A 15,607-nucleotide genomic window follows, 5' to 3' on the forward strand; every position below is an offset into this window, starting at 1 on the left:
TCTCTCTCTCTCTCTGCCTGCCTCTCCATCTACTTGTGATTTCTCTCTGTCAAAAAAAAAAAAAAAACTTTAAAAAAAAAAAAAAAAAAAAACCAGGACAGTATTATAGTCCCAGTGATTATCCTAAACATGCCCCAGCTTGGCTCAAAGTCTCCATGGTCTCTTGCCTGACTTAGGTGAGCAGTGTCACTGTAGGCCCTCATGTGCCACATGGAGTGGCTGAGATGGCCTGGGTCACCAGCGTGGAGGTTGGGGCCCCGGCCGTTCAGCAATGGGCTAGAAGATCTAATGAAAGGTGGGAGCAGGCAACCATTCCCAAGGCCACACTGGCTTCTTCAAAGTGCATTCCCATGATGCCCCAAATCCCAACACCTTCATAAACTCTTCCCTGCTGGCCCCAGCCACAAGTGGTCTCTGCTTCCCCTGAGTACCTGAAATCCTCTATTTTACCTCTTTTGGGACACGAACTGTACTGTCCACTAGACTTCCCCACAACAGTGAAATCGACAAATGGACTGGGCTGTAATTTGAGTGAAGGAGCCATGGCTTACTCATCTTCATCTCCCTCACAATGCCCACTATGATGCTGAGCACAGCAGGTCTTCAACATTAATTTATTCAATGAATACAAAAGTGGGCTGGGAGTGTGATCCATTTGATGACGTGAATGGAATGAATGGCGCTCCATCCTGGAAGAGATGGTTCTTATCGGCTGACAAGATAAGATCCTGTTTTGCATCTGGTGTGATCTTTAAAATTTTATTAATTATGGTATAGAAAATATTTAAGGTTTGCAAATGATGGTCATGTGTGTACATCCTTCTAAGAGCTTAACTGTGAAAAAGGCGAGAGTCTTATCACAAAGAAATACCTGAGGCATGTGCGGGTGCTATCACCCTATTCCCAACCACCTGTGTCCTACCCACCCTCCCCCCAGCATCTTTTGTACGTCTGTCTCCCTGGGCCTGCTAAAAGCACCTCCAATACTGCTTGGCCTGCTGCTGCACTTTTTCTTGGATATTACTGGATCCTGTCTATTGACAAAAAAAATGCCTTCTGTAACCCCTGTGGTATGGGACCATTTTTTATAAAGGGAATCTTTACTTTCCGATTTAATCCAGGAAGACCCTGGGTTAACCCTGTTGTCTTCTGTTAAGCCCTACTTTCAGAGATTAAATTCTAAATTCTCATGTTCTCCCAAAATCCAGTTTCTCAGGACCAGTGAGAAAACTGCCCAGCTAGCCAAGTGCCTGCAATCTACCAGTGACAGGAAGAAATATACTTGACAGCTATTACACAAATCACTGTTCATTGGATGAATTATGTAATTCTAAGTACTGTTATGCATGAAATATAAATTTATTAATGGATGAAATTCAAGGATGAACTTTAGACTATCCTTATCACTGGCCTGTTTTGCCAGGGACAGAAGACTATTTGAATGCTGAAGCACACTGTGAATATTTTCTCCACAGACGATAAAGAGTTTTCATTAGAACAAGAGAGGAGAAAAAACCCTACGATCTGGAGAACAAAAGCTAAGAGTTCCAAGTTTTAGTGGCCATGTTTCCCATTGGGCTATTGTGTAAGAAGAGTAATACTATATTTTTTTTCCATTCACAGACGGAAAAGAGTAAAATTTTGCTTTATTTAAGCCCAACAGTAATAATCTTACATGGGTTTCAGAAAAATGATACACATTTTACTGTGGGATAATGAGGACCATTAGTTATTAGAGAGAACAAATTATTCTCCTTCAATTCAACACACTTATTCATTCACTTATTTAATAGACTATCCTCTCTCCCTTTCACTAAAATGGCCTTCCCATACAGAACACCTGGCCATGCAACATGCCACCAGACAGACTTCAGGAGGTGTCTTGATAGGGAGAAAAATAGTCGGAGAATTTCCAAAGTGAAGCCACAGGATAAAACCAACACTTGATGCTTGCCTTTCATTTCAAGAAAGCAGTATAAAAGCAATAGAAAAAGAAAAAGGTAGCTGAAAAATATACTTGTTCTCCACAAAAGAGTCTTAAAAATAAAAAATCATGAACTTAATAATTTTCCTAAATGAAATTATGCCATTATTCCTGATTTCTTTGTACTGACTAAAAGGACAAAGTATCAAACTTCACTGAAGTTTCAACACTGTAATACATTTCATTAGTCAAAGATAAAAACTACATTAAAAGCAAGAGAATTATTTTATGTCTGTGATTAGGCAGTTGGAGGGCTTGTATTTTATGTATACATTTGTACACTTCAACTTATTTAACAGTGTCAGTTCACTAACTGCAGTTTTTTTTATATAAAGAAAACAGATTTAGAATTTTAAAAACAAATTACAGTAATTTTATGCCTACAGCTTGCACCTCTTAGAAACCATGTACCCCCTAACACTCCCTTTACTTCCCCACCACTTTCCCACCTCCTCCCTCCTTCTCTCTAAAACCACAGGCTAAGTGAGAACTGGTAACAGGGGCTTCAAATCCTCTAGTGAAGAACAGCCACCATGGTTTTTGACTTGGGGTGGAGGAATAAAGGATGCAGATCACAATGTGGCTCTGGCATAGGGTAGGAAGCAAATGCCTGCAAAGAGCTGCCTGGAGACCTTCACGTTTTCTACAGATCCTTATGGTAACTGGCACTTGCTGTCCTGCAATCCACTAACATGGACCTCGTATGGGAACAAAGGGAGAGAGAAAGGACTCCAGGATTTTGCACTAATGCCTGTAGATGGGTGAATACCGCTGGTCATGGCAGGAGGTACAGCAGGAGAAGCGGCCAAATAGGGGAGCAGGGGATGGCACAGTGAAGACAACTTTACAGGTCCTCATTGTAAGAACTGCTATCGAGTGGCAAAAGATAAAAATCAGAAAAAGATAAAAAGGTGTGTAGCTGTAACTGCTTGAGAGCTGAAGACACAGATTTTTCCAGGAGCTCTGACTGGCTACCTGGCATCAAGAGGGGGCGGTGGCAGAGGGGGACCGGGCAAGACTGTGCACAAGCATGGACGGCTCCCACTGTGGACTGAGACTGGTCAGTAATAACATGAACCCTCTGAAGACCAGCCTCATGAGGCTACCAGCTTTGAAAATCATTTTTGAAAACTGGTCCTATAAGGCAGCTGCAATTAGGATAAAGTTTGTCCTTAAGCAAGTCAAAATCTGCCCACTGTTTAATTTGTAGTTATCTTAAATCTGACTCTACAACCAACAGAATCAGTGTGGTCCCCTCTGTGACCAGTGTTGAGCAGGCATCAGGCTACCCCTGGGCAGCCTCCACCACCCTTCACTCGACCGCTCTCTGGCTCAGCCACAAGGCTGTGCTCTTACTTTGACATGTCCCTCGTGAGATGGCGCTTGTTCCGTCTAGTCCTACTCAGCAATGGGCCACTGGGAAATTTAAAACCAAGGAAGTGAAGGGTAGCACTCAGTCTCTAGGCCAGGTTCTTGGTGATGCAAACAGAAAAACTGTGGAGATGTACTCTTTAGAGAAATGGCTCCACTCAGGGGGTTTGGGTGCTTATGCTGGGGGCCAGGGAGGCGGTGGCTACTGGTCCAGGGGGTGCAGTGGGGAGAAGAGGGAATGTAAAGAAAATGAAGCTCCCACTACTTCACATCCACGCCTGCTTAGGGACCTCTGTTGGAGGCTCTCAGAGCGAAGAACAGGAAGTAGTGTGTTCAGCACAGTGGTGAGGAGCACAAGATGTGGAGTCATGGACAGCTGGGTCTCCATCTGACCACAGCCAGCCACTTACTAGCTATGCAACAAGACCAAGTTAGCGATCTTTCTAAGCCTTGGCTTCCTTCCCTGTAAGATGGGATGAATAGAAGGCTGGTGCAAAGATTAAATTAGATAACATATGCAAAGTACTTATTACAGTATCCCACAGAGTAAGCACCCAAGGAAGGGGCAAGAAATAAGGAAGAAGCTAAGAAGTATTGAGCATTTACACTCCCCTCCTCCCAGCTGAGGATGTATAAGCGTCATCAAACACAACTCAACTTGGAGAACACATTTTGGACGATTTGGGTAGCAGATTTTATCTTCCTCATTAAGTTTTGCTTAGGCAAATATCAAAAATGAGTTTCTACTTCCAGAGAAGACAATGGTGGGGGTAGGGGAGTCAGGGCTGACAGGCAGGAACTCAGAAAAATACTCAGCAGGGACAGGATGGCAAACATGACTTATTCATGTGTCCAATCCCAGTCCACACATGCATAGTGAGCACTAACTATGTACAGATGTTTCCTTTTCAGTTTTTTTTTTCAAATTCTAGTTAGTTAACATATAGTGTCATATTGGTTTCGGGAGTAGAATTCAGTGATCCATCGCTTACATACAACACCCAGCGCTCAACACAATCATCCTCCTTAATACCCATCACCCATCTAGCCCATTCCCCACCTACCTCCGTCCATCGACCCTCAGTTCTCTATCACTACAAATCTATTACAGTTTGCTTCCCTCTTTTTTTCCTCCTCTTCCCATATGTTCATCTGTTTTGTTTCTTAAATTCCACATGAGTAGAATCATACGGTATTTGTCTTTCTCTGACTTACTTCGCTTAGCACAATACTCTCTAGCTCCGGCCGTGTCGTTGCAAATGGCAAGATTTCATTCTTTTCAGTGAAACTATGTACAAATCGTATGGACTGGAGGAGAGTGGACACACGTATGCAGAAGCCTGGCAAGAGAGTGGGAAGTGGCTGCTAACAACACACACTGAGTAATCTTTCTGCTCCAGGCCTGCGCCAAGCACTGCACGTGCATCATTCTCCTGCTCCCACAGAGCAACTGCAGTTTACAATTCCAAAAACCAAGGCTTAGATCAAGGTTTAGAGGTTTGCAAAAGCCACAGAGCTTGTGAATAGCAGAACCAGCATATAAACCCAAGTCCCTATGGGGTCAAAGCCCATGTCTAAGCCAGACATTTTAATGAGAAGAGGGGGAGAATTTTCCATGAAGCAGGGACAGAATGAGCAATGACTTATTTAGGGGATCCCTAAGTACACCGATTAAGAAAGAAGGCTAGAAATACAGGTTTGAGTTCCAGAGTCAGAGTTTGCAACTGCCAGAGTTAAAGACTGTGAGACTTATAGGAAGTGAGGTGCCATCTAACGACTTTATTGGGCAGTATTCTAAAAATATTCATCTTTGCATAAAATGGGATAGAGTAGACATCTTAAATCAATGTAACTCTTGACATGCTGGTCATCCAGAAATGAAATCAGAGCAAGTAATGAAATATATTTCTAAGCATGAGATAACTATCTGGTGCCATAGCAAAAAGTTAAAAAATGCTGAGGTTTTAGAGTTGACCAGCACCTCTTGGGATGATGAGAAATTAGGAATCAGCTAATTCCTGGAAGGTAACAGCATGTCTAGTTTTCAAAGAATTTAAAATAAAGCAAGAATAGGATACTCACAGGGAAACGAATACTAAAAATTAAACTTTTTAATGTTAAAAAAGCTGCGTATTCTCACTTTATACAAAAATACATTTAGAGACAGAGACAAGATAAACCATGACAATACCATCAATCTCCTTATTAATGGAAGTTCACCAATTAAAGCCACAACAATGTAAGCTCAGACCCTGTAACTGTGGCTAAAATGTCTTCATTCCTTCTCTTGCCTTCCCTTTCTTCCCTTGGCATTTACTGACGGAGTGCCTACTGTGGGGCAGGCACACGGCTATAGAGGTAGGAAGCATACGGGGTCCACAGTCTATGAAGAGAAGTAGACATTAACCAACCAGGCACAAAAATAAATGCCCAACTACAAGCAAAGAAGTGCTCAACACACACCATACCCATAAACAAGGCTCACAACAGGTGAGGGATGACTGTGGGTGCTGGCAAAGCCAGCTAAAAGCCTATGTGAGCTGGCGGCACTTACCTAACCATGTTGCAATGAGGACAGCATCAATTCCATCTATTGGCTCACAGATCCGAGCCACGACTGGGTGGATCTGCTGAGCCAGGTAGTACTGGGTGTCAATAGTTAAATTGTCCTGTTTCTGTAGCTGCTCAGGTGCATAGGCCCTCTGACCTGCAGTGAGGTTTGACCCATCCTACAAAAGGACATAGGTACAGGTAAAGCTGTAGGAAATTCAGTCACACTATAAACATGCTTGCCCCAAAAGAGGGACGATGAATCAAATTTTATATATTCATTCCAAACACCAAAAAGTCCTTTTGACCTATTGGTGAACATTTCGTATGTATCTAAGAGTAGAAGGTCAAGGAAAACACGTCACCCACTGTCCAAGAATGTAAATCCAGCATGTGTTGCGTTCTATTTTTTGTTGAAACATGAAACCAACAAGATGGCATGACTAGATTAAATAATTCCACCTGCCATCTCACAGAAGCACACTGGAAGACTTGCTAACTACTAGTCTAGTCAGAAAGGTCTTTTAGGAATGATGAGAAAAAATATGGGTGGTCCTTTTAATACAATCCCTTCATGCGAGAATTCTAGTCATAATCTCATCTTAAAGGGCCCCAGGGGTCATATTTTTTATGTATTGAAAAGCAAATGAGCAAGGGGAAAGAAAGAGTATGAAACCCACAGAGTAGTAACTTATATACAAGATATAATAGATAGAAATAAAATTAATGAGCTATCGTGGTGGAGTGGTAATGCTCTAGAAGCAAAATATTTGGCCAGTGGAATGAAGGATATGCCATTTTGCACTGTTTACATGGTTCTCCTCAAGGAAAGGAAAGGAAGATGGGTTGAAGAGGATCTTTTCAAAGGTTTCCTCTTAATAAAGTTGTGTAATTCTATGTAACTGGTCCATATACAGCCCTGTGGGTAAGGTCACCATCATCTGTGATTCAAAAAAAAGTTATCACATACTGGGCCAACATCTGACAACTCACCCCACCCTTCTTTATCTACAACAACAGAACTTAATATTCAGACTAGTCAATTTTGACTATTCGCAGTGCTAAGCTGCTCTGAAAAACAGATAGCATAAACCCTATTCTTTCATTCTTGCTACAATCGGCCCCTTCTCAGCTCAGGACCCAGCCCAAAGCAGAGGCTACTCGCACACTGCTATCTTCAGACTAGAGGCAGGGACCTCCTTCTCTGGCAAGGGTCTTGATGGAAACAAACGAGGATGTTTATCAAGGTCCTACATGGTCTAGGATATAATGAAATACTTAGAAAGCAAACCGTGGATTAAAAGACTTATCAAATAATTATTTCAGGAGTTCACAACACAGTAAAAGAAATTAGGCAGAATTCATCACCTTTAATTGTTGCCCTTTGCGAAGTCTGAATTAGTAGATGGGCGTAAGATGACAGTCAATGACAAATAGAGGGTGAAAAATCCCTGGGCAGTGTCTTTACACACTTCAACTATATTCAGACTGACTTCACTAACTAACACCGGAAACCTGATCAATTTACAGGACTGTTGTTTTTTTTTTTTTAACTGGTCTGTCCTGGGCGCCTGGGTGGCTCAGTGGGTTAAGCCTCTAGCTTCAGCTCAAGTCATGACCTCAGGGTCCTGGGATCGAGGCCCGCATAGGGCTCTCTGCTCAGCGGGGAGCCTGCTTTCTCCTCTCTTTCTCTATGCCTGCCTCTCTGCATACTTGTGATCTCTCTGTGTTTCAAATAAATAAAAATAAAAAATCTTTAAAAAAAAAATAAGCTGGTCTGTCCTAGCAATACTGAGGGTTGCCTGGGTAGCTCAGTCAGTTGAGCATTTGAATCCTGATTTCAACTTAGGTCATGATCTCGGGGTCAGGAGATCGAGCCCCGCATTGTGCTCTGCGCTAGGTGTACAGCCTGCTTGAGATTCTCTCTCTGATCCCCCCAAAATAAAGATTATATAGCAATGTTAAGTTTACCATTTTGTAATGGTGAATAAAAATCAAATTTACACAAGGGCACCTGGGTGGCTCACTCAGTTAAGTGTCTGCCTTTTGACTCAGGTCATGATCTCAGGGTCCTGGGATCGAGTTCCCCATCAGGTTCTCCGCTAAGCACGGAGTCTGCTTTTCCCTCCCTTTGCCCCTCTCTCCAACTTGTGCTTCCTCACTCACTCTCTCTCAAATAAATAAATAATATCTTTGAAGAAAATCAAATTTCTACAGCCAAATTCTTTTAAAAGCATGTGAGGTACTTTCCAATATATCAATATATGATGTTCTCACAGTAAGTCAAGTTTTTTAAAAAAGCAGTTGAAAATTTCTAAGCATATCCTCAGTTAAGAAAGTTTTTATTTTAAATAACCACACGAAGGACCAGTTTTAACACTGACCCAACCATATTTCTTATTGTATTTAAAAAATCTGAGCCCAAACATGACTAAAGTCAAAAGAATTGTTAAGACAGGTTTTGCTGTGCTATGTTGGAAAAACATCCAGGCCATGACATAACATATATCTCTCACAGACCTAATTCTCAAACCTAGCAAGATCTGATGATATATGCAATAACGCATGGTGTACACCTTTAAAATCAGATTAAGAAGCGATGTTGGTCTTCCTTGAAGAGCCTATGTAGTTAATTTGTGAACTTCACAAAGTACATACTTCACAGAGACAACCAGGTGCAGTCAATTCATTCAAAACTATGTCGTTGGGGGTATAGCTCAGTGGTAGAGCATTTGACTGCAAAACTATGTCATCATCTTTAGTAGGAAACTAATGGAAAAAAGTTAATGGGTGACAAGTGGCCCCCTTAAAACAATTATGTTAAAGGCACACCTTATGCTATTATGTCTAATGAAAGTTACTAATAATTGAGGCTTAAAACTTAACCAACAAGTGGAAGTTGATCTAAGTCTCAGCAAATCACATAGGTTTTACAAATTGAAGGACTACAATGTAAATCTGACACCAAAAAAATTACTCTCTGAACTCATCTGAATGTAGAGTCAGAATAAATTATCACTAGAGTATTACAGTCTAAATATAAATTTCAAACAAAACAGAACCTGTCTAGGAAACAGGCTATTTGTGGAGGGCACCTTTGCTTAGAGCAGTATTGTTCTTTTCAAAGTGTATCATCATACATTTAAAAAAAAATTCTAAAAATATGGCTGTGTTAAGAAACAGAATAATTTGAGTGCTTAAAAGCAAAAGAGGTAGGGAGCTTTGGCTCACAAATGTGCTCAAAGTGGGCCTGGCCCACTGTTAGGGGACAGAGGCAAATTCAAGTCCTACAGCTTTTCAGAGCACCTGGGTGGCTCAGTGGGTTAAGCCTCTGCCTTCAATTCAGGTCATGGTCTCAGGGTCTGGGGATCGAGCCCTGCAGTGGGCTCTCTGCTCAGTGGGGAGCCTGCTTCCCCAGTCCCCACCCCCCCAACTCTGCCTGCCTCTCTGCCTACTTGGGATCTCACTTTCTCTGTCAGATAAATAAATAAATAAAACCTTAAAAAAAAAGTCCCACAGCTTTTCTTGGTATACAATGAGTTGCATAAACAAAAAGAAACACGAACTATAGCTTTAAGAAGCAAGAAAGTTAAGGCCTAGCACCAGTGGATGGGGAAAATGTTGAAAACACATCAAACTGGATTTATTGTACTGTATCAGCATCAGCAATTTTTGAGCTTTACTAGCTCAATAAGACCTGGGAAAAAGAGATCATAATACCCAATATCTAGACACCAAGGAACATAACCTAGACTTTTAAATCTATCGATCACACTACCATACATCTCCATTCCAGATTTAGCCAAAACATAATTGTGACTGGATTTCATTATTAGATGTTATTTCATGGAACCTATTTAATTTTTCAAAGCTATATTGCCATCTGCTCCTGTCATTAATAATCCAAGAGCTTTTCCATGTATGTTAAGTCACAAGTGAAAAAAAGCTAGCCTATTTACCAAAATCTTTATTTGCATAATATGAAAATTGTTTTTTTGAGATGAGACTTGTCAGAGGCAATATGCAAAGCACATTAAGGGCTTGAGCGAGTCAGACATTTATGGAAATATTTTCCTGCAGGAATTGGCTTTCTGTAACAGTTCTTAATCAAGGGTAACCCTAGGAGGGAGACAGAGTCAAGTGCTGATTCCTGTCCATGTACTTAAATCATTTGTTATGTACATCATCCACAGTACCGAGCAGATATTAGCAGATAATTTTTAAATTCTGAAAAGACTATGATTTAAAAACACACTGATTATAGTTTGACAAAGATCAATCATAATGCAATGAAATTTAAGGCTTATCTAATTTTTTTTTACAGTAATAACAAAATGCAATAATTAATTAATTAAAAAGTAAGTCTTATAACACAGATGAATTATGCCTTTTGGTAAGTATACCACAACACAGAAATTTTAAAGAATTTGGATAGAGGCTGTGACTTTTTTTTCCCCAAAAGGAAGAGATGAGACTTCTCCTTTGTTCCAACTGGAGTTAAGTGCGTTCAAAGAAAAAAACCTGCTCTCTTGTCCTACCCTCTCTCCTCATCCCTGTCAGAGGCATGCTACTCTCCAAAAAAACTGGTTAGTGGTTTAAACCTGTGTTCCAGAAACGGTAGAGGTTCCTCAGATATGCCACACAGAAGAGGCATAAGGCAAGGAGGTGGGTTCTAGGCCCCCTTCCACTCAAAATACAACAAACAAACCGGTGAGATCATTTGCGTTTTCTTCCTAAGGCATGTTTTTGGGGGTCTCGTACCTTTCTCCATATTAACTTCACATTTTTCTTAAGTAACTCTTAGAACATAAGCTAGGGAAAATGTATTTACTCTCTTATTCTAAATATTCATATTGGAATCTGTGGCAAAAGAAATGATAATGGACTACTGCTGGACATATGACCAAATTTACATACATTTTTCACTTAAGTTAATTAAGGGTTGAAACAGTACCTACTGTTATGCATCTGTCTCACCAAAACAATTTCAGTAAACCAGGACACTGGTCTTAAAGGTTTTATGAACATTTTAGCAAAATACACCATATCTCTAATGCTTCAGATGTTATAAAACCAACCAGATTAACCAATCTCTTTACAACATCAATTATTTGGAAGACCATTAAATAAGACACTGTGGTGATCTGAGTTTTACTTTGGGTTATGGGGTCCAGGAGTCTTATTAATTGCTACAGTTTACCTGACAGATGACGTACGACACGGTATCTCCAGCTTTCACCTTTCTGCCTCCTTGAGAATTCATCCAGAGGGCAACGTGTACATGAGGTAGACTTTTTTTATCAGGATAATCCTGGGGATCCTTTGTCAATGCCTAAAAGAGAAAATGAGGAAACCAAAAGCCCCAAACATTAAAATAAAACCCTTCTCACACAGATATACACTAAACACATCTTTCCTAGAATCCTATCTGACACATAAACATAAAAAGGACAAACGCTGTATATAGAAAACAGTGCCACAGTCTTTAGACATTCCATCCTCAAGGCTCCTCCCTTCATTTACTAATATAACTAGATACAACTCTAGCAAAAAAGAAAGAGAAGTTTATGGGCCATGGTACATAATACTTGCATATAAAAAAATTTAGACGATAAAAATTCAGTTTTCTATCTAGTCTTCAGTTTCTCTTAATGCCTGCAATTCCCTCACTGAATTAAGTGGTTAGTAAGGACTGATGTAGATAGGCTACTCTGACTTACTGATCTCTTTCTCAAAGGCCCCTCTAGCCTAAATAAATCTCAAAGGTACAAGAAATCGGTGGATTTATTCACACTGTTAATTTAAGTTCTATAAAGGCAGGAAGAACGAGTTTCAATGAGAAAGTAAGCCCTACGAGCACAGGGACAATATCAGCCTGGCTTGCAGTACTCAGTGCTCATAACGATTCCTGGTAAACAGCAACAACCAAATGTTGGCAGAATTATTTCGTTCACTCTGCAATAATTCACTAAGTTCAAGCACTGTAAAGTATTGTGAGATGAGTAAACAGTCACTGGTCCTAGGTCATCTGCTATTAGTAGATGATTCCTCATTCTGCAAATAAAATCTCTAAAATAAGCCACATGTGCCATAAGGGACATGTGAACAGTGTTAGGGAGAGAGTTTAGAGAGGCAAAGATCACTTCCATCCAAGAGCAGAAATCACAGAAGTAAAAAACTTGAGCTGGCATGTGAAGAAAAAGAGGATTTTAAGAAAAGGTGACGGGAGCAAGAACATTCTGGGTAGTGATAAAAGCAAAAGTTAACCAAGAGGTAACACAAAATACAGTCCATCAGACTGGAACTCAGTATGCACAAAGGGTAGCCTCGTGGTTGGTTTCAAAAGACAAGAGGAAGGGCAGGGGCAGGGTGCCCCACATGACTAGATCACCTCAATGTGGTCTGCAGAACCCTTAGGGCTCCAGATAGCCTTTCAGGGAGTCAAGAGGTCAAATTTATCATCCTGACAATACTGTTTGCATGGGTGATGCAGAAGCAATGGTAGGTAAAAGTTCTCACGTCTCATAAACACGAATCAGGGCAGCCACACCGAACTATGCTACCTACCACTTGTATTCTTCACCACCACACACTCAGAGAGAGAGACAGAGAGAGAAAGAGATACACACACACACACACAAAGCAAGCGCACGTGCCAATTTCACTAAAGAATGCCCTTCATGGAAGAGCAAACATTAGTTTTTTAAGCTCCTGACCCTGAACAGAAAAGGCTAGTATTTTGTGGGACAAAATAAGAAGTACACACAAGACATGTCTAATGTATACTGAAGAATGAAGTTTGCTCGAGAAAAAGCACTTGTGCAACTGAACCAGCTGCCTTGTTCACAGAACATAATTCTTCCTTGCAAGCATGATAGGCCAGCTACTGCTATTCAAACATGAGTTTTTGGCAGATAATTTTTTTATTTTTAAAAGATTTTATTTACTTATTTTTGAGAGAGAGAGAGAGAGAGAGAGAGAGAGCACGAGCAGGGGGGAGGGGCAGAGGGAGAGGGAGAACCAGATTCCCCACTGAGCAGGGAGCCTGACATGGGGCTCCATCCCAGGAACCTGAGATCATGACCCCAGCTGAAGGCAGACGCTAAACCGACTAAGCCACCCAGGTGCCTCAATGGCAAACAATTTCTCAAAAAAGAACAGAGTGAGCCTGCAACTTCAAGAATAACAAATGCAGGACACCCTGCCTGTGATAAAATTCAACCTTTGAAGCACAAATTAGAATTATAGAAAACTTGTTGGCATGTGTGTGAGCTTGACGGCTTCTAAATACTTAAAGACTTTTCTGATGATATATGTAGGAATACTTTAAAATGTGATTTTTGATAATGTACAATGAAATGCATCAATATTTGGAAGATCTGTAAAACCCAGGTAACTATCATTTCACAAATGACCAAAGCATTATGTCATGCATCAGTAAAATATCTATTCCAAGTATAACACAGACCAAAAGACTTTCATGTGAGAGTATGGAAAGTTCATGGATTAGGTTTCAGATTTTCACATTAAAATAATATTTATGAAAATGCCACTTAGATAATACTGGTGTAGAATCAAAGAAGAATATATACAACTATCTGAAAAAAAGTCCTGAAATATTTCCTTTTCTAACTATGTATTTGTGTGAAAATGGATTTTCTTCCTATACTTCAACCAAAACCACACATCACGACAGACTGGACACTCAAGAGGATATAAGGATACAGATGTCTTCTACCAAACGACATTATACAGATTTGCAAAATTATAAAATGATGCCACCACTTTAATTTTTCTTTGTTTTGAAATATGTAGTTACTTTTCAAGGAAAAATGTTATTTTTGTAATCACAAACTGAGTTTATTGCTATTTTTAAACAAATACATAAATGCTTTAAAAGTTCCTGAGTTTTTAATTTCTAACAGTAAATATTAACACAGGCCATATAAACAAAAGCTCTTACAGTCCTCAATTATTTTAAGAGTATGCAAGTGTCCTGAGACCAGGAAATGTGAGAACTGCTGGAGCAGAATAAAGCAGGTCCTCCAACACAGCTGCACATACCCATGTCATGTCCAGTTTCCAAATCGTACACTCAAGTGCAGGAGAGCGCCTAGGAAATGCTCTATCTGACTCGCCTCTAAACTGCTTAACACAGAGTCTAGATTGACTTGAATGGATAATATTGTATAAAAACCTTAATCAATAGAACTCTACTTAAAAAAATATCTTCCTCAACTTACTATACTCCAGGGCAATATTAAGAAATTCTGAATTTCAGGGGGCCTGGGTGGCTCAGTTGGTTAAGCCACCACCTTTGGCTCAGGTCATGATCTATGCTCTCTCTTTCATTCTCTCTCTCTCAAATAAATAAATAAAATCTTTTAAAAATTCTGAATTTTATGTAATATACTTTCCAGTTATTAGATTGGGGCTATTTGGGGATCGTACAAGCTAGTTTTAGAAGGCTTGATTTTTAAAAAATGCTTCCTGGTGGTTCAGGCTCAAGTTAACCAGGGCTATACAAATCAGCTGTGAAGTACTTTGTGTTACTTTATGAAAAATATCTAAGCTAAGATTGCGGTAATTCAGAAAATCACACATGATGTTTTCCAGTTGTTTTTAACAACAAGGACTAAAATCTCCACAAAGGCAAATCTCACCACTTTACTCCCCCACCCTAGGCTAGCCTCCTATTTTCAGTCCCTCTGAGATCACAAAAAATATCCCTAACTGCAGATACACAGATATTCTCTCATAAGACCAACCACAACTAGTCACATACATAGACTCTTCCATTCCACTCTCCATTGAAAGTGATGAAATGTAAAAACTGAATTGCTCACAAGTTTTAAACACTGCAAGTATTCATACAAATGTTAATCAAGACACATCACCTTTGACATAAATAGCTTGCCATAAACAGACTTAGGAGTAACTATGATATAGATAGTCCTTTCATCAGAACTCACTGCACTTCTGTCAACACTGCAGAAATCCATTTTCTTTATTAAAAAAGAAATATAAAAATATGGGACAGTAAATATCTTTGAAAGACTATTTCCATCTTGTAAAACATGGAACAAGATTTGTTTATTCAATTTTATATCCCAGAATGTAGCATGGTGCACATAAAAAGTACTCCATGTTTGATGAATGGGAAGAGTAGAAAAACAAGTGAATTCTTTTAATATTTATTTAACAACTGTTATTTGCCAGCTACTACATCAAGTGAAATGGAGAATATAAAGACAGTTAGTCACAATTTAGCTCTGCCACAGAAAATGAAGGGCACAGTCCTAATCACATTAAGTATTACTATTATTATAAATAATAATGTCACCATAAATTGATGATTAGTGATGCTGAATGATGGACAGATGGGGATTCATAATACTATTCTCTACTTTTGTAGTAAGTTTGACAATTTCAGTGGTAAAAAGTTCAAAATAACAAGACTGTCTGCAGACCGTTCATTAGCACTTGGGAGATTGCCAGTGCCTCAGGGTATGGTGGCATCCTTCCTGTAAGAAGATGACAGTGTGGACGCACTGACCTAGAGGACACATGCTCAGTGTTCTTCTGCCAATAATGCGGTCATGTTTGGATTCAGCCTTCCCAACTCCTGCCTGAAACCCCCTGTTAAGGAGGGCCCACATTTCTAAGAAGAGAGATCATGTCAGGGACATAGTCTACAAAATC

At 39.9% G+C, this 15,607-nt stretch overlaps 1 protein-coding gene across 2 annotated transcripts in view; it reads right to left on the reverse strand.

The window, feature by feature from the left end:
- Positions 1-15,607, reverse strand: part of POLA1 (DNA polymerase alpha 1, catalytic subunit) — a 311,518-nt gene that overhangs the window by 165,605 nt on the left and 130,306 nt on the right. For both annotated transcript variants that reach the window (XM_059385000.1, XM_059385002.1), the window contains exons 31-32: positions 11,106-11,237; positions 5,910-6,084 (exon numbers count right to left, since the gene is read on the reverse strand). In XM_059385000.1, the coding sequence (XP_059240983.1) occupies positions 5,910-6,084; positions 11,106-11,237 (307 nt within the window). The remainder of the gene's footprint in view (positions 1-5,909; positions 6,085-11,105; positions 11,238-15,607) is intronic.

This window comes from Mustela nigripes, chromosome X (assembly GCF_022355385.1).
Source record: "Mustela nigripes isolate SB6536 chromosome X, MUSNIG.SB6536, whole genome shotgun sequence".
Taxonomy (NCBI): Eukaryota; Metazoa; Chordata; class Mammalia; order Carnivora; family Mustelidae; genus Mustela; species Mustela nigripes.